General features: G+C 37.1%; 1 protein-coding gene across 4 annotated transcripts in view; it reads left to right on the forward strand.

Annotated features, from left to right (window-relative positions):
• LOC149204010 (glutamate--tRNA ligase, cytoplasmic-like) overlaps positions 1 to 25,618 on the forward strand; it is a 67,311-nt gene that overhangs the window by 18,103 nt on the left and 23,590 nt on the right. Inside the window, exons 1-2 of one of the 4 annotated variants that reach the window (XM_089394616.1) lie at positions 249 to 663; positions 1,172 to 1,291. The exons of 1 other annotated variant lie outside the window; for it this stretch is intronic. Coding sequence is in view for 1 of the 3 variants with exons in the window: in XM_089394614.1 (XP_089250740.1) it covers positions 464 to 483; positions 619 to 663 (65 nt within the window). In the remaining 2 variants the exon portion in view is untranslated. Of the gene's footprint in view, positions 1 to 248; positions 664 to 1,171; positions 1,292 to 25,618 lie in introns of those variants that run through there. 2 more of the 4 variants (XM_089394615.1, XM_089394614.1) reach the window with 2 other exon arrangements.

The raw sequence follows: 25,618 nt of genomic DNA on the forward strand, positions 1-25,618 counted from the left end.
ATATTTATAAAATTTGAGAATTATCACATTTTATTATATTTTTATATTTCTAACTAACTCAAATTATTGATATTAATTTCATATTTGATTTAATTTTAATATTTTTTAAATATTATTTTGAATATTTCTAAAAAAAAATTTGAAGGAGGAAGTAAAAACCCTACTTAAAAAAAATTTAAATACAATACTTTTACCCTGTTTTACCATAGTCCGATTTGCGTACATACAGATAGAATATTATAATCCTACGACATTATTAGTCCTTGCCTCCAGCGTGGGACTATAGCGATCCATTATAAATCTAGTGTGCGTCCCCTCTGTCTTTAATTTCGGTGATTCCAAGGTAGAGTCAGGTGTCAAGGGATTCTAATGCAAATCAGAGTTTCAGTTTCACGGTTGGAGCAGTTTCAGTTTCAGGGTTTCGGGATATCATGGTCCTCCGTCCTCCTCTTTTGTAGGTAGCATGACTACCAGATCGAGACCCACTACCAGATCGAGACCGAGTAAGAGCAGTGGTTTAAGCGCCAAGCACGGGCAAAGACAAAGGTTGCAGAGCAAAACTCGAAGATGCTGAGGCGAAGGGTTTTGTAGGTAGCATGACTACCAGATCGAGACCGAGAGTAAGAGCAGTGGTTTAAGCGCCAAGCACGGGCAAAGGCAAAGGTTTGGGCCAGTCTGGACTTTTTTATTTGTATTTATTTATTTACAGTGTCTAAGGTCTAAGGTCTGGAGCTGAGCAATCCATTCCACCTAGCTAGGAAAGGAATCAAAGGTAAGCAAGAAAGTAAGAAAGTAGGTGTCTGGACTTTTTTATTTGCATTTATTTATTTACAGCGTAGGTCTAAGTTCTGGAGATGAGCAATCCATTCCACCTAGCTAGGAAGTAGACACGTGTAGGAAGTAGACATGCGTTGGGCATGCAAGAGAGACGAGTAGTAAGGTCGTAGGCCCTAGGCCTACATAGGCGGGGAAGTGGTAAAATTGTGGCCCACAGGATTTTACGTGTTGAATTATTTTTTGTATGAAACATTTTTTTGCATGTGTTACCGGTGTCTTTCAGGTTTTTTATTTTTATTTTTTTATATAGGTGTCTTCCAGTTTTTTTGTGGGTCTTATAGGTCTTCTTTTGTAAAAGCTCTGTCTTTACTTTGATACATTACGGCTTGTACAGTTTGTCTTTACGTGTATACATTACATCACAGTTTGAGAGCAGTGAACTTTGACAACTTTTGAAGTCCAACTTAAGTCCAGCTTTATTTGACAGCGTTTGAAGTCCAGCTTTATTTGACAGGTATGGTCGTGAACCCTGCAGAATTACAATCGATCAAAAAATTTATTTAGCAGGATCGAATTGCACCAATTCTACTTTTTCTTCAGCTACATTCTCTGTGAAATACATTTTCATTATGTTAATTCAAGACCTTTATTTAAAGAAATATATAGAAATTGCAATAAGCTGCTCTTTGGTAATCCTAGAAGTGATCTGGATAAGACTGATTTTCCTCTTAAAAAAAAAAAAAAATACTCTGCCACTTATTGATTGGAATGCCCAAATTTTCTCTTGAAATCTTCTTTGAATATTTCTAACAAAATCCGGTCTCTGTCGAATTTCAATTTTTCCTTTGATGGTTTAAAGTTATTTTCAAATCCAGAATTTCTTTACCATTTGCGTGTCCCTGCCAAAGTTATCTGGCATTCCAAAATGCTTTATCTTTATCCTTTGAATCCTAGGATTTGAATGCCTTTGTAGATAAATCCTTAGCCGACTTGTAGCTACAGTAAACTTTGACAAATAAAATCTCATAAGGCTGGAAAAAATCTTGCTAGTCTCAAAAACAGAGAAAAACACCATGAATTATAAATATATGGCAATTTCCTTTTTCACTTAGGTAGCTTCCCTCACGGACTTAATGACATTAGGTGGCTTTGTTGAAGAAGCTAGTTCCAGTTAAGGTAGTAGTCTGGGTTTCACCACGAACTGTTGAAGGACCTGTAGAAGAATCCTAATAAAAAGCAAAGGTAGCAACAAAGCTAGTTCCATAGCTTGTGGCTTCATATGGGCAAGGTAGTAGTCTGATTTTGAGCCATTCTCCTTTTCCTTTGAGCATTATACAGTAAATTTTGACAAATAAAATCTCATAAGGCTGGAAAAAATCTTGCTAGTCTCAAAAACAGAGAAAAACACCATAAATTAGCTATATATGGCAATTTCCTTTTTCACTTAGGTAGCTTCCCTCACGGACTTAATGACATTGGGTGGCTATGTGTAGGAGATTTATGGTGATATATACGATCGATGCCTCGACTTATGCTGTTGGCTTATGTGAATGCATTGATGAAATTATTCTAGAGTCCTCGTTTTTAGGCATTTGCAGTAGATTTATGTGAATGTATTGATGAAATTATTCTGTGTCTAGGGATTCAATTCTATATAAAGAATTATTGCCTCTACCTTCTATGGCTTACTCCACTGCTTCCTCTGGGGCCAATGCCTCTGCTGCTTACTCTGGTGCCTCCTCTAGGGCCAATTCTCAACTGTAGCTCCGGCTGCCTATGCCTATCCAGCTCTATCTGCGTTCATGTATTCCACCGACCATAACTGACTGCTGGCAACGATTATGATAGCAGACGGCATAGTGAACTGCTTTTAATATTGAATTTATAGGTTAAGGAGAATGAGATATGATGAACGTTGAGCAGAAAAGTGAATGAGAGATGATGAAATTAATACCTCAATTAGAGGGATTGTGTTCTTAATTTAGAGAATATATATGTGAGAGAATTATGTTCTTAATTTAGAGAATATATATGTGAGAGAATTAATATTTAGTGGTATAATGTACAAAAATAATCACCAAAAGTTTGCGAATATCTTCCCAGAAAATTCGATTGCTCTGTTTCAACTACTTACAAATATCAGACCTTGTAGACTGAGCTTTCTCCAGCGCGAAGCATCCATTTAAGTTGAGGAATTTAAGGTTTATGAGACTTGAAAGTGTCCAATTCCTGGCAGTTTCATTCTTGCTAATGTTTATGGCAAGGCAATATTTTGTGAAATGTCAATAGTTTGGAACCAAGGGTAAACACATTCAACCATCCCTATCTCTGATATGGATGCTTTCTTCAATGTGAGATCTCTTAAAACAGCCACCGATTCTTTGTATATGAAAATTCCAAACAACTCTGTTATTGCTATGTATATGTAATTAATGAATTAAGATCTCATTTTTATACAGCTTTATCTTTTAAGCTCAGATATAACACCATCTAAATCATATTCAACGGGTAGATTATATTCATTCTTAGCCATGGGTGTAATGGTCTGAAATTTATTATTATGCTGTTGTTTATACTTGGCCATTAATTTTTATAATCCTGTTTTGTATATTATTTTGGCGCATTGTTTTCCCAGGGATTTTTTGCTTCAGCACTGTATTTTCGCAGTGCTCGTTATTAGGCATTTGCAGTAGATTTATGTGAATGTATTGATGAAATTATTCTGTGTCTAGGGATTCAATTCTGTATAAAGAATTGTTGCCTCTACCTTGTACGGCTTACTCCAGTGCTTCCCCTGGGGCCAATGCCTCTGCTGCTTACTCTGGTGTCTCCTCTAGGGCCAATTCTCAACTGTAGCTCCGGCTGCCTATGCCTATCCAGCTCTATCTGCGTTCATGTATTCCACCGACCATAACTGACTGCTGGCAACGATTATGATAGCAGACGACATAGTGAACTGCTTTTAATATTGAACTTATAGGTTAAGGAGAATGAGATATGATGAACGTTGAGCAGAAAAGTGAATGAGAGATGATGAAATTAATACCTCAATTAGAGGGATTGTGTTCTTAATTTAGAGAATATATATGTGAGAGAATTATGTTCTTAATTTAGAGAATATATATGTGAGAGAATTATGTTCTTAATTTAGAGAATATATATGTGAGAGAATTAATATTTGGTGGTATAATAATGTACAAAAATAATCACCAATAGTTTGCGAATATCTTCCCAGAAAATTCGATTGCTCTGTTTCAACTACGTACAAAGATATCAGACCTTGTATACTGAGCTTTCTCCAGCGCTAAGCATCCATTTAAGTTGAGGGATTTAAGGTTTATGAGACTTGAAAGTGTCCAATTCCTGGCAATTTCATTCTTGCTAATGTTTATGGCAAGGCAATATTTTGTGAAATGTCAATAGTTTGGAACCAAGGGTAAACACATTCAACCATCCCTATCTCTGATATGGATGCTTTCTTCAATGTGAGATCTCTTAAAACAGCCACCGATTCTTTGTATATGAAAATTCCAAACGACTCTGTTATTGCTATGTATATGTAATTAATGAATTAAGATCTCATTTTTATACAGCTTTATCTTTTAAGCTCAGATATAACACCATTCAACCATCCCTATCTCTGATATGGATGCTTTCTTCAATGTGAGATCTCTTAAAACAGCCACCAATTCTTTGTATATGAAAATTCCAAACGACTCTGTTATTGCTATGTATATGTAATTAATGAATTAAGATCTCATTTTTATACAGCTTTATCTTTTAAGCTCAGATATAACACAATCTAAATCATATTCAACGGGTAGATTATATTCATTCTTAGCCATGGGTGTAATGGTCTGAAATTTATTATTATGCTGTTGTTTATACTTGGCCATTAATTTTTATAATCCTGTTTTGTATATTATTTTGGCGCATTGTTTTCCCAGGGATTGTTTGCTTCAGCACTGTATTTTCGCTGAAAATTGTTCACTGAATAATCGCGTGCCTGATATTAGCTATATCTGAGTGAGTGGAGGGGTTGTGTCACCCTACTAAAGAGTTTACAATTTTGTTGGTTAGTATTACAAAGTTTAACCTTTAATAGCCATTTACTTTGGTGTGAATTCACTGGACCAAAGTGTTCATTGTGTTGTTCTAACCTGCCTCTTGAATAAATCGGTTTGTTTTTCCAGTTCATGTATTTAACTTGGTAGACGGAGAAAAACAGAGAAAAACACCATGATTTAGCTATATATGGCAATTTCCTTTTACTTAGGTAGCTTCCCTCACGGACTTAATGACATTGGGTGGCTATGTGTAGCAGATTTATGGTGATATATTTGATGAAATTATTCTGCAGAATATGTTAAGACGTTTGTCGCATATTTTTGTGCAAGGATTCAATTCTGGATAAAGGATTTTTGTATTAAATATCAGCAAATGCTAATCATATTTCTAGCTATAATCATTGCATCCTCAGTTGCCATTGCTGTATACTGGGCTACTAGTGATGGGTGGATTGGTTATCTAATATCAGTGCCTGCATTGTTTCTAGGTACATTAGCACTAAGGTTGTTTGTTCCAATGGCTACAAAGCCAAATATGTGGGAGTGCCATTGGTGCCTTGGATACCAGTTCTATCCATTGCCATAAATGTTTTTCTTTTGGGTTCCATAATTAAATGCTTCCTTCATCAAGTTTGGTGCTTGGACTGCCATAATACTAGTGTATTACATCTTTGTTGAACTGCATGCATCATATGACACCTCCAAAGCTGCTGACACACAAAATGGGGGAGCTTGATGATTTAGAGCAAGTCTCTGTAGTGGAAGGAGCAAATGGAGTTCTGCATAATAGGCCCCAAGATATCCTGTACATAGATGGCTTCCAGTTTTCTGTTATTATTAGAAATTTATGAAGGTTTTAAATTGAATATGATTAACTCAAAGTTTATATGTAATAACACCGTGGGGAAAATGAATGAAGATGCAACTTCCATAATGATCATTACCACATCAGTTAACGAACTTTATACCCAGGCACTGTTCATGCTTCTACCACCCTGGCAGGGACTACCACTATGACAGTTGCTCTCTTGTTATTACCATAGTCCGACACTGCTAACCAATTTATTCATATCAAAATCAATTGTCATAAACATACAATGTGACCTTAGCATACATTAAACATTAATGCGTTGTTCTCGTTTTCTTTGGGAAACACGCAACTTTTATTCTCCTTATACGGTGTATCCTTGGTATTCAATTCGCCTTTAAGACATGGGTTTGTTTTCTTCGAGCTGGAGGCCCACACGGCTTGAATCTGGGCTTCCATCTGCGACCCCAGCTGCCATCTTCACGTGGCACACCATGCTGGTTGCAGAGTCTGCTTACGCTGGTGGTCTTGCTCGGTACGTGGCCTGAATAGGCTGTTCGACGCTTGGAGTTCCCGCCCAGATTGATGGTGCGGAGATCATCCCACGATCTAACGGTGGGGCTCGGTTCATGGTGTACCTCTTCATCGTTTGGTAAAGCGTTTGACCTCATTTTGCTTTGACAACTCTTCCACAGAGCTCGCTCTGGTTCGGCTCTTCCTACAGTTTTCAAGTAAGAGGGTTCGTTGTTCCCAGCGTCATGTTAATGCTCTGTTTAGAGGCTATAATTTGCTCATGTTTTTTCTCATTTTTGACTGAACAATGCTTAAACTATTTCTTTTCTTGGTTTCATACCTTCGCAGGTTGTTCTGCTAGCTGCTGGTTACTTTGGGAGAGGGATGCAGCCTCGGCCTTATCCGGGTAAGCTCTTGTTCTAAAGCGGTGATTGCCTCACAGTTGAGGTTCTTGGTTCGGGCTTGAAACCTACCAGACTCTCGTGGTTGCTTATTTTGAAAGCTTCCCACATACTGGGCAGCCCAGGGTTTTGGGTTTTAGCTCCATATGTTTCTTTTTCTTTACTGCATGCTCCAGAAGTGGCGGAATCTCTGGTCCGTCTAACACTTGTTAAGTTTAATACCTCATGTAATATTTATTGGCAGAACCGGGGTTAAAATTGTCTGCTAAGGCTTTTCTCGTTGCAGCGCTTACATGCAAACATAGTTCTATTTGAATCTGAGTATTGTTCCTCTTTTCTTGATTAGCAAGACTATTTGCTCAATGAGAAAAATTTCAAGGGTTTGCTATATATTACTGACAATGTTTTTCTTCCATTCTTCTGTATGATAATTTCCTTCTATCGACTTGTTTTTCCATCGTTATGATTTCTTCTTTTTTTTATTTTTTATTATTATTATGAAATCAATGTTTTCTATCTCTAAATAATCCTCTGGTTCTATTTTTAAATGGTTAGCAGTTGTAACTTCTGTCAAGAGATTTCTCGTTATTTACACAGTCAATTATAAATGTTATTTAACCGTAGATTTTGATAAAGATTTCACCTTAGACAATATAAATGCTATTTAGCACAAATAAAGTCTAGGATAGAGAGACAGCGAGGCGCCATACTTATCTCGTTTACAGCAGTCTTGATAATCTTGAAATCTCCTAGACTCAGGGTCGCGTATTCAATCTGCTTAGTGCTTGTTTCTACGCCCGGATATCCCTTTATTGGTGTAACGCTGTCCTTAATACAGACAACTGTTGCTAAAAAGTACATGATGTCCACAATAGTGTACTAGATTACAAGGAAAAGATTGTAGACGGTCATGATCAAAGGCCGCACATTCAATATTCTCCGGCTTTCACCGTTAATTGACCTTGTGTTAGATTTTGAAGTTTTGCATGGGATTGTGGGAAGGGATTGAGGATCAACGACCTTTTTGGTACAGGGCAAGAAAAGTGACATGAGAGACATTCCGTCCCCTAAAGAATGATGTATTCTAAAGACGGCGTTGGACTCTGCATCCTCCGATCTAACGCGCAGAAAATGAATCTGCCAGAGCGGCCTGGAGGGATCCAGGGGAGGGGCTGTCGCCAAATTAGCTACATATTTCTTCACAAAATCCAGACTGCAATTGTCGGCCGGCTCGATAAATGGGACTATAACATGATCAGCAATATTGACATGGACAGGCAACCATTTCAAAACCCCGCTTTTGTCTTCCTTCTGCAATCATATAAATAATCAGTTACATGTTAGCCTAAAGAAAATACTAGACACAGCGCGCATGTAAGCCATATATAACAAGTAAAAGAATTGAATGAATTCATATTGAAGATGAGAGGACCAACCACAATGCTGAATGGAAGGCGCAAAGCATTTAGTTTAAAAAAGAAGTCTGCTAATCGTTACAAGTAACCAATGCATACCACTCCGTAACCAATTTGTAACTATTTCCAACGAATTTGTAACTGTTTCGATCGAATAGTTGAAGTTTTTGTAATCGTCTAACAGCCAATCGTATGGCGTCCAAGGATGACAGGTAGGCAAAAAGGGAAATGGATTTCAGAGGGGAACGCCTTATGGCGTAAAAATATCGAGAATGAGTCTGCAAGAAACCAGGGGTAACCTAAAGATTAGAAGTGCCAAATACAATCCCCAAAAAACAAATGCTCTAAGAACCCTGCAGCAAATTATATGTAGTGAAGATTTTAGAGGTCAAAGGGCCTGCAGCTTCCTTGAAGCAAATGGTCAAAAAGCCTGCAACCAAAAACAATTCAGACAGTAAACCCCTTAAAGATTATGAGATAAGGTCTGTCCAAAAAGCCAAAGTTTAGTGTCAAAACAAATGATATATCAACGTATAAGCAATTGATATAACATGCTCAAGAATAATGGATTTTTAAATCTTCTACTAAGCGAGCAAAGAAGATTCAGTTTAAAATGTCATTTTGAAGAGGACCCACCATTGCTTTGCTGAGGTTAAAATGTTGTGTTTATGCAGGATATACAGTGAGTTATTTAGCAGGAAATGTGACTATTTAGGTAGCCACTGTAGTCCCTTTTTTATTACAGAATTCCCATATTATTGGCAAATGATTTAACATGTTCCAAAAAGTGTGTTTTCATATTTTCCCTTAGGCCAAGAAGGCAAGGTTCAGGTTAAAATACAATCATGTAGAAGTCACACACTTACTTGAAAGTTGAATCTCAACACTTCCATTTTGGTGACTCCAATGAGGGAATAATTATGTATTCTATGCAATTAGCCAACAAGACTGTTGAGAGCTCTCTCCTTCAGCTGAACCCTTACTCTACAATTTACTTAACAGTAAATGTCATATGGTCAAAATCAACATATTTGTAGGACGTGGATTATAGGATAAATTTTTAGAAAATGGAGAGTCCCTTGTTCCAAGTCGATGTGGAGAATTTTATCTCAGGTTAGGGAAAGAATGCTTTAGTGGACCGAATCATGGATATAATTGATCAAGGGTTTGTTGTACGATTGTCAACTACAAATCTTCAGAGATTGGATGGCACATTGTTTTTGTTGAAAATGATTTCTAATGAAATATGTTATTATCTACATATAATGAACTTCAGTTTACCATAATGGTTGTCCAACAGAGGCCCGAGGGTTTAGAAATTAGCATTCAAAATGGACTTCCGATATCATGATATCGCCATGCCAAAAATTAAAATAAGCCTTGAATAGTGAACACTTACACTATTCCGCTCGGCGCTCGAGATCGACTCAGGCTCTCACAGTGGCTGAGTGACACATTCAGTTGGCGGGTTGAAGGCTCCAGAGTCCACACTACTTGCTCGCTGGTTGAGGGCTCGACGACTCGCTCACAATGTCAAGACTTAGTGGCTCGTGGGCTGAGGGCTCGGTGGCTCGCTCACAATGTCAAGACTCATAGTCGCTCGCGGGTCGGGTCACTCCACAGTCAGTGCAAAATGATAAACGCAAATGAAAATGACCGCTCTAGGAAAATGAAAAATGCTGACTAGGTAAAGGTTATAAAATGGGAAAACAACCTCATAAAAAGCACAATGAAAATCAAATATAAAATGTGAAAACCATTCTCGGCAGCCATTGAAAAATCCCAATACGTTCTTGTTTTGGTCGGATTAGTTTTGGTAAAATCTGAAACGTATTAAAAATGATCGGAAACAAATGCTTTTTATGAAAAACGCCCTAAAAACGTTTTCGGATTCCAACAAATTCTGAAACGCTAACAATATTTTTTTGTGCCATTTTTTATGTGTTTCGTACTAGTTTCCGGATGAACGACGTTTCGGGGTGGTTAGCCTGACATTTCTGGGAACTTAGCTGCAGGGAAGTTTTTGGCTAAATCATCCCACTCTTGAGCGTGAGGGTTAAAGAACTCGTGCTGGGACATTTCAAGGATTGATCATAAGAACATTGTGAAAGGGGGTTTTCTTTCCTCTCACTCTACTAAAGATCATCCATTTAAAATTTTTTCCCCTATTTTCATTTGCTTTTATTTGAATATCTGACATTGTAAGAGATAACAACTTAAAGATCATCCATTTAAATTTCTTTCCAATCTATTTTCATTTGCTTTTATTTGAATATTTGACATTGTAAGAGATAACAACTTGAGCTAAGGGCGGAGGTGTCTTCATACCCTGCGAATCAAGCTTTGTAAACTATTTGTACATTATTTGTAAATTATTTATCTTTTAATTGTAAATTTGTAAATACTATTTTTTTTAGTATTTCATACTCTGCAAATAATATTTGAAATATTTCATTTTAAATTTTTGTAAATAATAATATTTGAAATTTATTATTTTAAACCTGTAAATATTTTACTATGTCTCTTAAGCTTGCTAAATATTTGTAAATGTTTTTTTTTTAAATTTTTTTATTTAATCTTTAAATATATTCATGTAGCAAATGTAAAAGGGAGCAACATATTTTTTGATCTGCACGTGCATTTCTTTACCTCCCTCGAGTAGGAGGATGGGCTTAGCCTTCACTCAGCCTCACGGCTAGGGTTTAAAGGCCAGACATTGCATACTTTAAGGGCCTATTTGCCTCAGTCGCAAGGGTTTGATACCCACTTTTTCCACTTCAGGATTCGATTTTGCAAGAGTTCCAATCTTTAATTTCCTTTGTGAATTTTTTTCTCATTTTTAAATCTGATTGGAGTTTCAGTTTGGCAGGGTATATAGAGATTTTCGAGCTTAAAGTTTGATTTGAAATTTTGATTGGCTAAACCGCTTGTTTCTCTAGCCCTTCTAAGCTTAACTGCAAACCTATTGGGGCTCAATTACCATAACCGCAGCCTGTTAAGGCTTGTCAAGGAAGCCGCAGACACTCAGAGGGCTTATACGTTGATATATAATTTGTTTTAACTCTAAACTTTGGCTTTTTGGATAGATCTTATCTTATAATCTTTAAGGGGTTTACTATCTGAATTGTTCTTGGTTGTAGGCTTTTTTACCATTTGCTTCAAGGAAGCCGCAGTGCCTTTGGCCTCTAAAATCTTCACTACATATAATTTGCTGCAGGGTTCTTAGAACATTTGTTTTTTGGGGATTGTATTTGGCACTTCTAATCTTTAGGTTACCCCTGGTTTCTTGCAGACTCATTCTCAATATTTTTTTACCATTTGGTAAAGCTTGTAGCTAAAATCTTCCAAATTTGGTCATTTGCAAGGCCTAGAAGTCCCCTTTAGGGTTGGCTGCAAATGATAAATTGAATGCATATTCACCAGAAGAAAGAGTTCTTCAAACTCAAGAAGTTTGATGAATATGCATTCAATTTATCGTTTGCAGCCAAACCTAAAGGGGACTCCTAAGCCTTGCAAATGACCAGATCTGGAAGAGTTTAGCTACAAGCCTTACCAAATGGTAAAAAAATATTGAGAATGAGTTTGCAAGAAACCAGGGGTAATCTAAAGATTAGAAGTGCCAAATACAATCCCCAAAAAACAAATGCTCTAAGAACCCTGCAGCAAATTATATTTAGTGAAAATTTTAGAGGCCAAAGGGCCTGCGGCTTCCTTGAAGCAAATGGTCAAAAGGCCTGCAACCAAAAACAATTCAGATAGTAAACCCCTTAAAGATTATGAGATAAGGTCTGTCCAAAAAGCCAAAGTTTAGCGTTAAAACAAATTATATATCAACGTATAAGCCCTCTGAGTGCCTGTGGCTTCCTTGACAAGCCTTAACAGGCTGCGGTTATGGTAATTGAGGCCTAATAGGTTTGTGGTTAAGCTTAGAAGGGCTAGAGAAACAAGCGGTTTAACCAATCAAAATTTCAAATCAAACTTTAAGTTCCAAAATCTCTATGTACCCTGCCAAATTGAAACTCCAATCAGATTTAAAAATGAGAAAAAATTCACAAAGGAAATTAAAGATTGGAACTCCTGCAAAATCGAATCCTGAAGTGGAAAAAGTGGGTATCAAACCCTTGCGGCTGAGGCAAATAGGCCCTTAAAGTATGCAATGTCTGGCCTTTAAACCCTAGCCGTGAGGCTGGGTGAAGGCTAAGGCCATCCTCCTACTCGAGGGAGGTAAAGAAATGTACGTGCAGATCAAAAAATACGTTGCTCCCTTTTACATTTGCTACATGAATATATTTAAAGATTAAATAAAAAAATCTTAAAAAAAACATTTACAAATATTTAGCAAGCTTAAGAGACATAGTAAAATATTTACAAGTTTAAAATAATAAATTTCAAATATTATTATATACAAAAATTTAAAATGAAATATTTCAAATATTATTTGCAGAGTATGAAATATTAAAAAAAAATATTTACAAATTTACAATTAAAAGATAAATAATTTACAAATAATGTACAAATAGTTTACAAAGCTTGATTCGCAGGGTATGAAGACACCTCCGCCCTTGGCTCAAGTTGTTATCTCTTATAATGTTAGATATTCAAATAAAAGCAAATGAAAATAGATTGGAAAAAAATTTAAATGGATGATCTTTAAGTTGTTATCTCTTACAATGTCAGATATTCAAATAAAAGCAAATGAAAATAGGGGAATTTTTTTTAAATGGATGATCTTTAGAATTTAAATGGATGATCTTTAAGTTGTTATCTCTTACAATGTCAGATATTCAAATAAAAGCAAATGAAAATAGGGGAAATTTTTTTAAATGGATGATCTTTAGTAGAGTGAGAGGAAAGAAAACCCCCTTTCACAATGTTCTTATGATCAATCCTTGAAATGTCCCAGCATGGGTTCTTTAACCCTCACACTCAAGAGTGGGATGATTTAGCCAAAAACTTCCCCGCAGCTAAGTTATTGGAAACGTCAGGCTAACCTCCTCGAAACGTCGTTCATCCGGAAACTAATACGAAACGCATAAAAAACGGCACAAAAAAATATTGTAAGCGTTTCAGAATTTGTTGGAATCCGAAAACGTTTTTAGGGCGTTTTTCATAAAAAGCATCTGTTTCCGATCATTTTTAATACGTTTCAGATTTTACCAAAACTAATCCGACCAAAACAAGAACGTATTGGGATTTTTCAATGGCCGCTGAGAACGGTTTTCACGTTTTATATTTGATTTTCGTTGTGCTTTTTATGAGGTTGTTTTCCCATTTTATAACCTTTACCTAGTCGGCATTTGTCATTTTCCTAGAGTGGTCATTTTCATTTGCTTTCATCATTTTGGACTGACTGTGGAGTGACCCGACCGGCGAGCGACTGTGAGTCTTGACATTGTGAGCGAGCCACCGAGCCCTCAACCCACGAGCCACTGAGTCTTGACATTGTGAGCGAGTCGTCGAGCCCTCGACCAGCGAGCGAGTAGTGTGGACTTTGGAGCCTTCAACCCGCCAACTGAATGTGTCACTCAGACACTGTGGGAGCCTGAGTCGATCCCGAGAGCCGAGCGGAATAGTGTAAGTGTTCACTATTCAAGGCTCATTTTAATTTTTGGCATGGCGATATAATGACATCGGAAGTCCATTTTGAATGCTAATTTCTAAACCCTCGGTCCTTTGTTGGACAACCATTATGGTAAACTGAAGGTCATTATATGTAAATCATTTGCCAATAATATGGGAATTTTGTAATAAAAAAGGGACTGCAGTGGCTACCTAAAGAGTCACATTTCCTGCCAAATAACTCATTGTATATCCTGCATAAACACAACATTTTAACCTTGGCGAAGCAATGGTGGGTCCTCTTCAAAATGACATTTTAAACTGAATCTTCTTTGCTCGCTTGGCAGAAGATTTAAAAATCCATTCTTCTAAAGCATGTTATATCAATTGCTAATGATAAGACTGCACTGCCTATTTTTATTCTTTAGATATAATCTAGATTCTAAAATATGAATGGTAATATGAAATTCTTATTTTATATATATGTGTGTGTGTGAGTGTGCCGTTTCCTGCCGTATCATATCCAGATTTTTTGAAAATTTGTCGTATCTGTTTCAAACTCCATATCTGTATCCATTCCCGTATTTTTCTCAGTGCAACTTAGCCCCACACGCTCGTGATCTTATTCAAAAGAGATTTCTACAAACACTCAAAAATTTGTTAAATCCAAATGGGATGGACTCACAAAGTAAAAGGTTAGTCTAAGGGTTTAACCGAAAACCAATAGATCTGCCCAATCATCAATGCTTGCTCAACCCAAATAACAGTCCAAGATACTTATACACTGATAAATCCCAAATGCATATGAAAATAAAAACATTAAAATTTAGTAGAAAATTAAGCACATTATCAGAGCAAATTTACCATGTTAAGTCGCAGACATACACACATGGTCATGCCCCCAAAGATTTTTTACTTTATTAATCCAAAAAAATATATACAGAGCTTCCAGAGCCAATTACAACATCCAAATATGATTACAATGAGGATTCTTAGGCTCAATTTGTAGAAAAATAGAGAGATCTAGATCCTTCCAAATGGAAAACGACTATGTCCAAGAAGTTGCACAAATTTGACTTGATCCTGGTGAATAACGGCTAGTTGTTGCTTAATCCATGCTAAAATTAAATCATGTCCCTTGATCTTGATGAAGAAATTCAAATTCTATAATAAGTCTCTTTTTTCTTGGTCAAAAAAAATATATTTTTTTTTCTATATAATACTACCTAAACACCCACGGGGGATTTGAACCAGTGACCTATCGCAAGGAGTGCCTTAACAGTACGCCCATTCACCATCAATCCAAAGCCCCGTGGGCGGTCAAAAAAAAATATTATTTTGACCTTTTTTCCTCAAAAAATATTATTTTGACTTAATCACCTTGGTCTATAAGCTCATTTTTTTGTTAAAAAATTGATATTTTCCTTGATGGAGGGCCTTGGAAATTGGACTTCTTTTGGACCCAGAAAAATTAATTTTCTTGAAAATATAATTCTTTTTTGGTCTCATTTAACTTTCTGTGGGTTTTTTTGCCTTGGAATTGAGTTTGTCAAATTTATTATTCCTCAGGAATGCTCACCTTCTCCAAAAATTCATTTTTCCACTTGGAGAGAATTTTATTCTCTCAATTTTAATTTTTTGACCATTTTTTGGCTTAATTTTTGTCGAATAAAAATAATTTAAGGGGATAGACATAATTTCAACCCTCAAAAAGTGTCTAGACATTAAGTTGAGGTGTAGAAGTTCTAACTGTAAGTACCCTACTCCCTTCAACTTTTACAATCATTTGATTTTACAATTTACATCCAATTTATTAAATTTCCTAACCAGCTGGAAATTTAATAATTAAAAATAGACACTTAGACTCAACCAAATTCTACAAGACTCCATACATGATCTAGTATGATGAAAATACATAGACTCGATACACTAGGACTTACTTAAGACATCACCACCGAATCCCACCCTAGCTTTGGCTGTATATCTGGGAGAAAAAATCCACTAATTACCTGATTGTTTAAAACACAAATAATTAGTTGAGGTTAGAAAACTCCCTAGAATGAAACTCGTTAGCAAAAATTCTTAAGCTTATCTACGTGTTTTACATGGCTTTATAAACTACTAGAATCATTTTTACAATGGCCCACCGAGATGCAGAATTTAGGTTTACATGATTTCACAAATAGTTGAAGGATAATGATGATCTTTGGCTGCTTGACTGCTCGAGCATGATGGAGTGCTTTGAAAAAAATTATATGCTACTATAGGGTGGTTGACACAAAGCGATCAAGAAACCTATCTAGGAGGAAGAACACTAGGCACTTGGAGGAGGGCACCTGGCCCTTGAGAAGCTTGGTTCTATGCAATATACACCTTTAAGGTTGGACACTTTACTTAAGGACATATGGCACATAGTTAAAGGAGGAATGCTTTGCATGAGGACACTTGGATACCAAAAATGGAATAGGCGCATTGAACTAATAGCTTGATGGAGGGCACGCCATCAAGGAGGAGAGGCATTGAGCTCTAGAAGTATCATGCTTAGAGTGCATTTCATCTTCGGGGTTGGATAAACCCTAGTGTGACACTTGGACATCATTGCATCATAGAGTGCTCCATGTGGGATTGAATTATTGGTTTCTTGTATGGGCAGTCCTTGTTTTATGTTAGTTTCCCCCACCCAGTTTATATATAAAGGAAGGAGAAAACTCTTGTAATCATTATTATCATTGTACTCTATTCTATCTTTGTAATTGTCTTAAAGAAGTCTTGCACTGAACAAAATATTAGGGAGTCCTATAGGGAGCAAAATACTAAGGATTGTGATGCAAACCTTGGTAGGTAGAAGCAGTGTTGTGAAAATCGCGATAAATTCAAATTATCGCAATTTTTTCGATACAACGATTTTATCGCGGGTAATTTTTTTTGGCCGATTTTTATGAAATTATCGCGATAAATTCGAATTTATCGCGATAACAATCGAAATTATCGTGGGGGTCTTCGGCAGCGAGGTTTTATAATGTTTTTTTATGCAATCATTTGCACAGTTGGAGCAGCGAGGTTTTATAAGGGATGCTAAATGTTCGAAATGCAATTTTTGTTTAAAGAAACAAATAATTTGAGTGGGGTAGCTTAATGATCAAGTCTAGGCCCTAGTATTGATATGCTATTCATGGTAATGTTAAATACTTAAAGTAAAGGTGACATTCTCCTTAATCTTCATTTCATCCTTTTACTTAAATTTTTAACATTACCATGAAATGACTTAGGATGTTTGAGAGTGGTTCCGGCCTCATTGGATTTCATATGGAGAAAGTAGAATTTTAGATTTCATTCAAAATGCAGCAGACTTATCAGTTTTTCAGGATTTCAGGATTGGGAGATTGTAATGTTTCCAGGTGACACCACTTGCCCGGGCTACCCCTGCCACCAGTAGAGGATGTGGTCTACCTCCTATAGCTCCTACTTCTAGTTCTTCAGCTTTTAGAGCATAGCAGACTCCACTGCCAACTCCACCAGCACTAACATCTACATCTCCAGGGAAAGGGAAAGCTGTGGCATTTTCTCGCAAGAGGGGCAGAGGAAATCAATAGGATTAGACTTTAGTTATTTTCTTCATTTTATTGTATATGACATTATGACATGATGAGATTCATTATTATATTTTTTGTTGATATTTTGAGGCTGAGTTGGGACTCAGGAGTCAGGACTTACTATTCAGGACATGATTCAATGTTATGTGTGATTTTAGCACTAGAAATGATATTAAACATCTTATATATTAGTTCTTTTATCATATTTATGTGTCAATGTATTTATTTTATGTTGTAGATGGTCTAGATATTAAAAAAATTGAAAAAAAATGAATATTATTGTACCAAATGATTTTTTCCCGATTATTACGATTTTTTCCGATTTTTTCCTCGCGCTGATATTATCCCGATAACGATTAATGCAACATTGGGTAGAAGACATGAAACAATAAACAACTTGGATGTTCTTGGAGAGTTTGCGCTTATGAGATGCCAGGTTTTGCTCTCATGAGATGTTGACATTTTTGTTATACATGTAAACCTTTGAGAAGAACACGACGATGAAGGTGAAGATGGTTTAACTTATGGCTCTTGATTTAGCACGAGGGTTCTATCCCTAATAAAAGACATGAGGAAAGGAGCTAGTGCTTTGGACGAGATTGCAACCTTGTTCTTGTGTGATGAACGAAGGCTTGGGCAAGATCATAGAGCCCCTAATTTGATGAGTCTCGGAGTTGGTGAGATACCTTGCTTGGAGTTGGAAAGTGACTCAGTTATTGAGTTCTTGATGTTCTATGGATGTCTTGGTGTCTGTGTTGATGCAAGAGTTGACAACCTAAGGTTGTAGCACTAGTGTTCATCCATAGCAGATGACATGAAGAAACAAGCTAGCACATAGATGAGATTGTAATCTTGTTCTTGTGTGATGAATAGAGGCTAGGGCAAGATCAAGACTCTCGCAGTTGGTGAGATGCCTTACTTGGAAAACAAAGATTATTGAATTCTTGATATTCCATGGATAATTTTGTGCTTGTGCTAATGCAAGAGTTGACTCAAACCCTAGGTTGTCAATTCTTGCATCAACACAAGCACCAAGCCATCCATGGAACATTAAAACTACTCAAACTCTAGCTCACCAACTCTTACATCAACAAATGCACCAAAACATCCATGGAATACCAAGAATAAAATAACCAAGTCTCTAAAACCCTATGATGAATTATGTCAACTTAGAGGCCAACACTACAATTGCCTTGTCATGTAATTGTGTGATGCAACATGACCAGGGTTTGAAAACCCTAAGGAAGACAAAACTAATAGTGCTAAGAGCTTGTTTTATACAAGCTTGGTGTATGTGCCAAGGAGGGCTTGTTGATGTTGATGCTAGCTTGTTGAGATATTTGGCAAAGTGGCCAACTTTGTTGGGAGTGATTCCTTGCTAGGAGTTGGTGGACAGAGTTCTCCTATAGTTTCCCTAGCTAGGTTGAAGAGTTTGACTTGTACCAACTTTGTGATAAAGTTGTGTTATATTCTTAAATTTTGATTTTCAGCTTATGTTATCTTCATGATTGATTAGATTTAACCCTAGTTATGCATGTTGATTTGACATACATTTAGTTGAATTGATTAAGTGATTTAGAAAATATTTAGAAGATAAAAGAACTAATATATTATTGTAATAAAGTATTTTCAAATCTATAATCTGGTTGCCTAAGTGTTATAACTTGTTGGCATTGAGGTACACTTGTTATGTATGTATTTCCTTGGGCCGCATGGTGAATTGGGTTGGACTGAAGTGAAATATTAGTTATTGTAGTTTATTATTTCAGATTTAGAACTAAGGAAAAATTTTCACAAGAATTTGTTTGGAAAACTTATAGATTCAGGGGAAATTTCTGAAGTTGCATTCACTGTTCATTTCACAAAATTTCTACATGGTATCAACACTGATTGGACTGAAATTGCCTTCTTACGGATTTATAGGTTGGATACTTCAGTGGTTGTACCTAATAGTGGTTATTGGATGGTAGTGTGCTTGAGGTCAGCACTTGCACCCATGAAAGGTTTGATGGGTTGAAACCCTAATTGTTCTTGTCATGAAAGTATGTTCACATCTTTTCATCTATGATAGATAGATTGTAGATACACTTGGGGCATTTATTTTCAGTTGGTGTGATGTTTTCTTATATTCTCTTTCCGCGTTGACCATAGTATGGCTAAGTTACAAATTGTTTGGTAGATTACTTGGAAATAGACACACCTTTGTGAACAATGACTACTTGTATAATGTGGATTTGGACCTATACTTGTGGTCATGACTCCTACAAAGTAGGTATGATGTTCTATCATAATGGGGGAACAAGTTGCACATTCATAGAGAGTTGACTAGTATTACAAAAAACACTCTTCTCATAAAGGAGTGTTAGCTTTTGGGGTTACTCTAAAAATGTTTTCACCCAATGCTACTCCCTAGTGATGCTTGATGGACATATGGTGATCCAGATTTATGCAAGAATGAAATGAAATACAAATTCAAACCAAAACACAGAGATACAATGAAACATATTTGCAATTAATAAAATAGCAAACTGCTGAAAACTATTTCCATACATAAGAGAAGCAAACTAGCTCGGGCAATGGTAGCTTATTTCTGAGGAGATGTGACAGCTACATGTCTTCTTAACTGTGTTACAATGAGGCTTGGAGGCCTTTTTATTATTGAGGAGCAATGGAAAACCCTAAACATCCAGAAACCTAACCCTAAGCGATGAAACGCCAAATGTCTGTGGGCCCCATTGGAGTTAGTTGGTACATCAACTTCCCAGGGTCGTAACTTTGGCATACGATTTTTTTGTGACGCTTACGATACCTCCTTAGAAAGATCTATCTGAGGACAACAACTTTCGACTATAGACCCTTTCTGTAGTAGGTCTGCCCGTTTTCCAAAAAAAATATCGTTTGAGATTCAAAACAGTGTTGAAAGTTCAAGACCCGAAAAACTGCCAAAAATAGTAAATTATGCTAGAAATTAGGAAACTAAAAGGAAATAATGTTGGGGGTCCAAGTGGAATAGGCAGGTGGCCATCAATATCACCTAGATCTGTTGTCAATTTCTTGTTGTTAAATTGCTAGACTTGTTTATCATAACTTGTTAGTACTGACCTGCAGTTGCTGATACAGTCATTACTGCTATTTGTTTTTGTTGTTTGTGTTGTTAGTTTTTCAGTTTCCAATTTTTGTGTTTCAAAAAAAAGTATATATATCAAATTCCAAGTTTTGGTTCACAACAATTGGAATAGACAATTTACCCTTAGAAAACATTAAAAATCAAGGAAAAACAGGAAATTTTCCCAAGCAAATCAAAGGAGGAAAAGAGAGATGAATGTCAAGATACCCTTCTTGATGAAGGGTATGGTCTCAAATATGATGACTGCCAGGTAGCCTATGAGGCATATGTCCACTTAGGGGCAACTTTAGAAGGGGTGGCTCAAGGTGGATGGTTATCTTGGTGATTTTGTAGCCTCGAGATGAGGCTATAATTTCTACTTTCAAATCAATAAGAGTGTGTAATATCCCGCCTAGATATCTTCGTTAAATCACAAGTAATTTCCTTTATAAAATCGATGTCGTTAATTTTTAATCAAAAATCCACGAAGATTATACTAATATGAACCAGCAATAAAACCCAGAACATGGCAACGATAAAATATTCGACAAAAAAAGAAACATATGCAGCAAACCCTAGCCTTCATTATATTAATATAAAATCGATATTAGATGGACAAATGAATAACTGGAGAATAGTTGAGATAAACCCTCAACTGCTGCAAACTGGATCCGGCCTCAAATTATATCTGCTACCACACTGGATCTAGCCTCCCGAACTAGAACTGCATTGATGCCCAAGTTGAGAATCTAAATGATCTTTACTCCAATCTTCAGATCTGATCTCCAATAATACCATTGAAGCTCCATGAGATTTCTAGGTGAAATCTCTTCAATTGGGGGTTGGGTTTTCGTCCAACTCACAATAATAAACCCAACGGTTTTCGTCTTGGGGCTTGCTGAAAGAAAAGAACCTTGTTCCCAAACCACTCCAAAAATAATATTACTCAACTCCAAGATGTCCCAAATGATTTGCTTCCCCTCCTTTTATAAATCTAATGGATCCCTCTCCATCATTCTAAAAACATTTTATTTTATTATTTTATCACCATTCTAGAAGATTCTCCCCTTTACTTTATCTAAGTGACTTTTATTTTATTTTATTCAAGTCACTTTTCCTCTTCTGGCTTTTTTAAGCATTTTCCCCCTTTTTATTTAATTAGTGACTAAATTAAAGTCACTTTTAATTTAGGAAAATCGTAATTTCGCCTCTATGATCTCTCTGGCCATTGAAAATCACTTTTCACCATCCCATCCTATAGATCTCTTCGTTCCGATTTCAACGAGCTATAACACTAAGGTTTTTCATCAAATATTACTCCCAAAATGACACCTTATGTGTATTTAATTAAGGTATGCTTAATAATAACCTCATTTTACGAGAATTGTCAAAATGCAATGGAACCAAGAAGAAGTTGTGCGAAATTGACCCTGATGATGAATTATGCCAAGCAAACTCCGTTAGACCTTGTAAGACTCCTCCAAAACCCTTCAGGCGCACTAATAATGAAATCTCGCTCTCGTGACCAAATTGTCACCAACCATGGAAATCTGTCCTAGTCGCATCATAAGGGAGACTGAAATGTAGACATTACAAGTCCTCCCACCCCAAGATTGTTTTCCCTCAAGTAATCAGCATCTGACCACTGTCGAGACATTTGTACACCGATACCAGGATCCCATACAAACCATTGTGCGACACCATGCCTCTATGCCAACCAACCATGAATGGATCCCTCAATGCCTGGATCCCAAACCAATCTGACTCATCCTACCATCAATAGATCCACCTGGATCCCAATGCCACCATGGCCAATCATCATTGCCCATACCTAACGGCTCTAATTGTGCTATACTTTCAGCCAAAGATGTCCAAAAATCGTCCCATCAATAGGATACCAACTCATAATCTCCTGCTAATCCATCCGGGAAAGATCAAATGCATGAACATTTGTGCATGGAGTAAGTCCACCATGCCATTGTTGCTCCATGGTCAACTCATGTCTCTGCCCGGTCAACCAACATGATCTGTCTCAGAAACTCTGCCCCTCTTTGCCCCTCTCTCCCTAATGTATAGAGTTGGGATGGTAATGCTACAAGCCCTATCTATGTACTCTTTTAGAGGGTTGCTTTGGAACTCCCAAATGTACTCCTCTTGCTGCTTTGCTAGGGACTTTAGCTGCCCCTCAACACTAGACAACTCAGCGCTAACTCGCCACACACCACTCTAATCTCCTCAATTTTACTGTTTCGTTGCAAGATGGTGCCTCGTATTGTTTAGATCTTTTACTTCAATGCCATAAGATCAGTCCTAAAATGCTCAATCTTTTCCCAGTGGCTATTGTCTGAAAGCACTACATCCCTGCTAGTTGCCTTTACATCTATTTGCACCTCATCAATGGGTGTAAGTTAACCAAAGATGGATACTCAACCATCTCCACCATGTCTCCAACTTGAGCCTTCAACTAGCTCTCTAAAGATGGCTCATCATGCATACTATGCATATCATCCTCCTCATCTGACTCACACTCCTTTATGTGCCTTTCGTGCTGGATCACTAGTAGCTCATCTTGCAAGAATCCCTAAATGTACTCTTTGGTATTCTTCACATATGGGGTCAATTTGTTGCTCATCCCCTTCAGCCATTAAACATGGATGCACAGGTGGGTTGTTATCATCATCTCCATATGATTGTTCATGCTCTTCAAAGGTATCCTCGTGAAAATCAATGGACTCAACTATAGAAAGGACTCCATCTCATCCATTCCTATCACCTGAACCTTCAATGGGCTCTCCAAAAGAGTAGACTCGTCATCCTCATGATGTGATTAAGCCATTTCTGGGTCATGCCCCCCTCGAGATCATGCTAGTTAGAGCATTCCGCATGTAACTCCTGTACAACCATGGACCCTTCAACCCTTCCCACAATCAGTTGACTTGAGTTCCTTGCCATTTCTTGCTCTACTTCAATTTTTACAGTCTCATCTACTTCTCTATCCCCTGTAACTTTACATCTATGAAATGGTGTTAATGCTCCCTGACATGTGAAACAAACCTGCTCTCTTTTCATTTGATTTTTGCTCTTCCTTGGGAGTTCTGGAGACTGCTTTTACTTTTGCTCCTCATCATTCCCTGATTTGAGCTCTTAAAAAATTTTCCTCATCAAATTTCTTCTAACGAGAGGTTCTGCACAATGGGCTACGAATTGCCTCAATGACTCATCCATGGGCTAATAAATTTGCAACCTGCAAATTCCTCTATTATTCTAGCAACAAACTTACTCAATAACTCACATCAACACTTTATAGTAGCAACAATACAGAAGATGACTCAACAAATGTACTCTCGAATAACAGTTCAATGACAGGACATGTTATGCTCCAGTAACTTCCCTCTATAATCAATTTCATCTCACACAAGCAAATCAACTCAACAATATTCTGACCCAAAAACACATGCAACCTCTCTGTAACTCAACTCTGCCACAACAAAATACGTGACTTAACAGCTATGGCAGTATGACACCATAGAAACATACATATCTGAATGTACAGACACAGAACAATACAATTATTAGATGTCATAATAACAACCAAACTCGGCCAATAGCAGCAGAAACTATAGCAACAACGAATGTAATCAAATTTTTCTGAGGAATATATTGATCTCACTGTTAGCTAGAAACAATGTAGCAACCTATGTCCTATACTCTACATTTTGGGCTAGCTCAATCAACAAAGTTCTCTCAGCAATACATCCACACTTGCAAGGCAGATTAACATTAAATTACATCAAGGTGTCAAACCCAAATCTAGCCCATGAGGATTGATTGGCCTTCTACAGGATTACAACAGCAAGGAAACTCAGCCTTCCTGATGATTAATAAGCTTGATATTCAACAATCCTCTGGCAAATGATTATACCAAAGCTAAAATTCTTTCTTTGAGGAGTTTCTTCAACATTTAGTGCACAGAGATTTTGTCAAACATTTGATTTGCAAACAACAATGGATGAAAGGCAATTGATAAACCTAGGCACAAATTTGGCACACTTCAGTGATACAGGGATGATCAGACTTGCCTCAAGAAGTAACACAATCCTCTGCTACAACACTCGGCTTCAAGTAGAGAACTCGTCCCCATAAAAATAGAATATACCCGGCCCCTGAAGATGGTGAACACTCAGTCTCCAATTGATAACAGACTTTACCTTCTTTAGGAACTTTGCATCACAAACTCAACAACTATCAATACACTTCACATCTACACATCCATACACATTTGCACTGACAACCATAACATTCTAGCACGCTGCCAACATATACATCTCTCAACCAACTATACATTCAGCAATTCATTGTTATGGCAACCCCTAAAACAACAACAATTAAATACACTGGCCAACAATCACCGAACTGGACATCTGCAACAACATACTGTTAGCCAACAATCCCCTGTCCATACTCTGTCTCTGCATCATTTTAGGATTGTTATCACTTTTCAGGATCAGTGCTTTGTCTATCAGCTACAGGTGTTCTTTGTGAGCTCCAATCAAATTGTATACATGGCACTCGAGTACCAATTGACAACGCTCAACAAATAGATTGCACACTCTCAGCGTGCAGATCAATCCTCGTTGTCACGTACTTTGCAGACTCGACTCAACAATAGACTCATCCACTTAATTCAGACTTTACTCCAACAAATTCAGCTCCATAAGCCACGCATAGGCATCAACAATTAGTACCATTCATACACAAGCAACTACAGTTTGCTCGATCCATCTCACAAGCTTCAACCTACGGATCTACAAAAACGCACTGGCATTGACCATTGTATAGCTCTTGGTCTTCAACTCAGTAAGTCTTAGGCCGAGTTTGAAAATTTAGTATATCGTTAGTTGAATTTGAGTCAAGCTACAGAGTAGAAGTTGGTTTGGTGAGTTGAAGACCAAGAGCTGTACAATGGTCAATGCCAGTGCACTGTTGCAGATTCGTAGGTTGAAGCTTGTGAGATGGATCGAGCAAACTGTAGTTGCTTGTGTATGAATGGTACTGATTGTTGATGCCTATGCGTGGCTTATGGAGCTGAATTTGTTGGAGTAAAGTCTGAATTAAGTGGCTGAGTCTATTGTTGAGTCGATTCTGCAAAGTACGCGAAGACGAGGATTGATCTGCACGCTGAGAGTGTGCAATCTATTTGTTGAGCGTTGTCAATTGGTACTCGAGTGCCATGTATACAATATGATTGGAGCTCACAAAGAACACCTGTAGCTGATAGACAAAGCACTGATCCTGAAAAGTGATAACAATCCTAAAATGATGCAGAGACAGAGTATGGACAGGGGATTGGTGGCTAACATTATGTTGTTGCAGATGTCC

This window comes from Pinus tabuliformis, chromosome 1_2, assembly GCF_031772625.1.
Source record: "Pinus tabuliformis cultivar Carrire ecotype Pingquan chromosome 1_2, CPIR1, whole genome shotgun sequence".
Lineage (NCBI taxonomy): Eukaryota > Viridiplantae > Streptophyta > Pinopsida > Pinales > Pinaceae > Pinus > Pinus tabuliformis.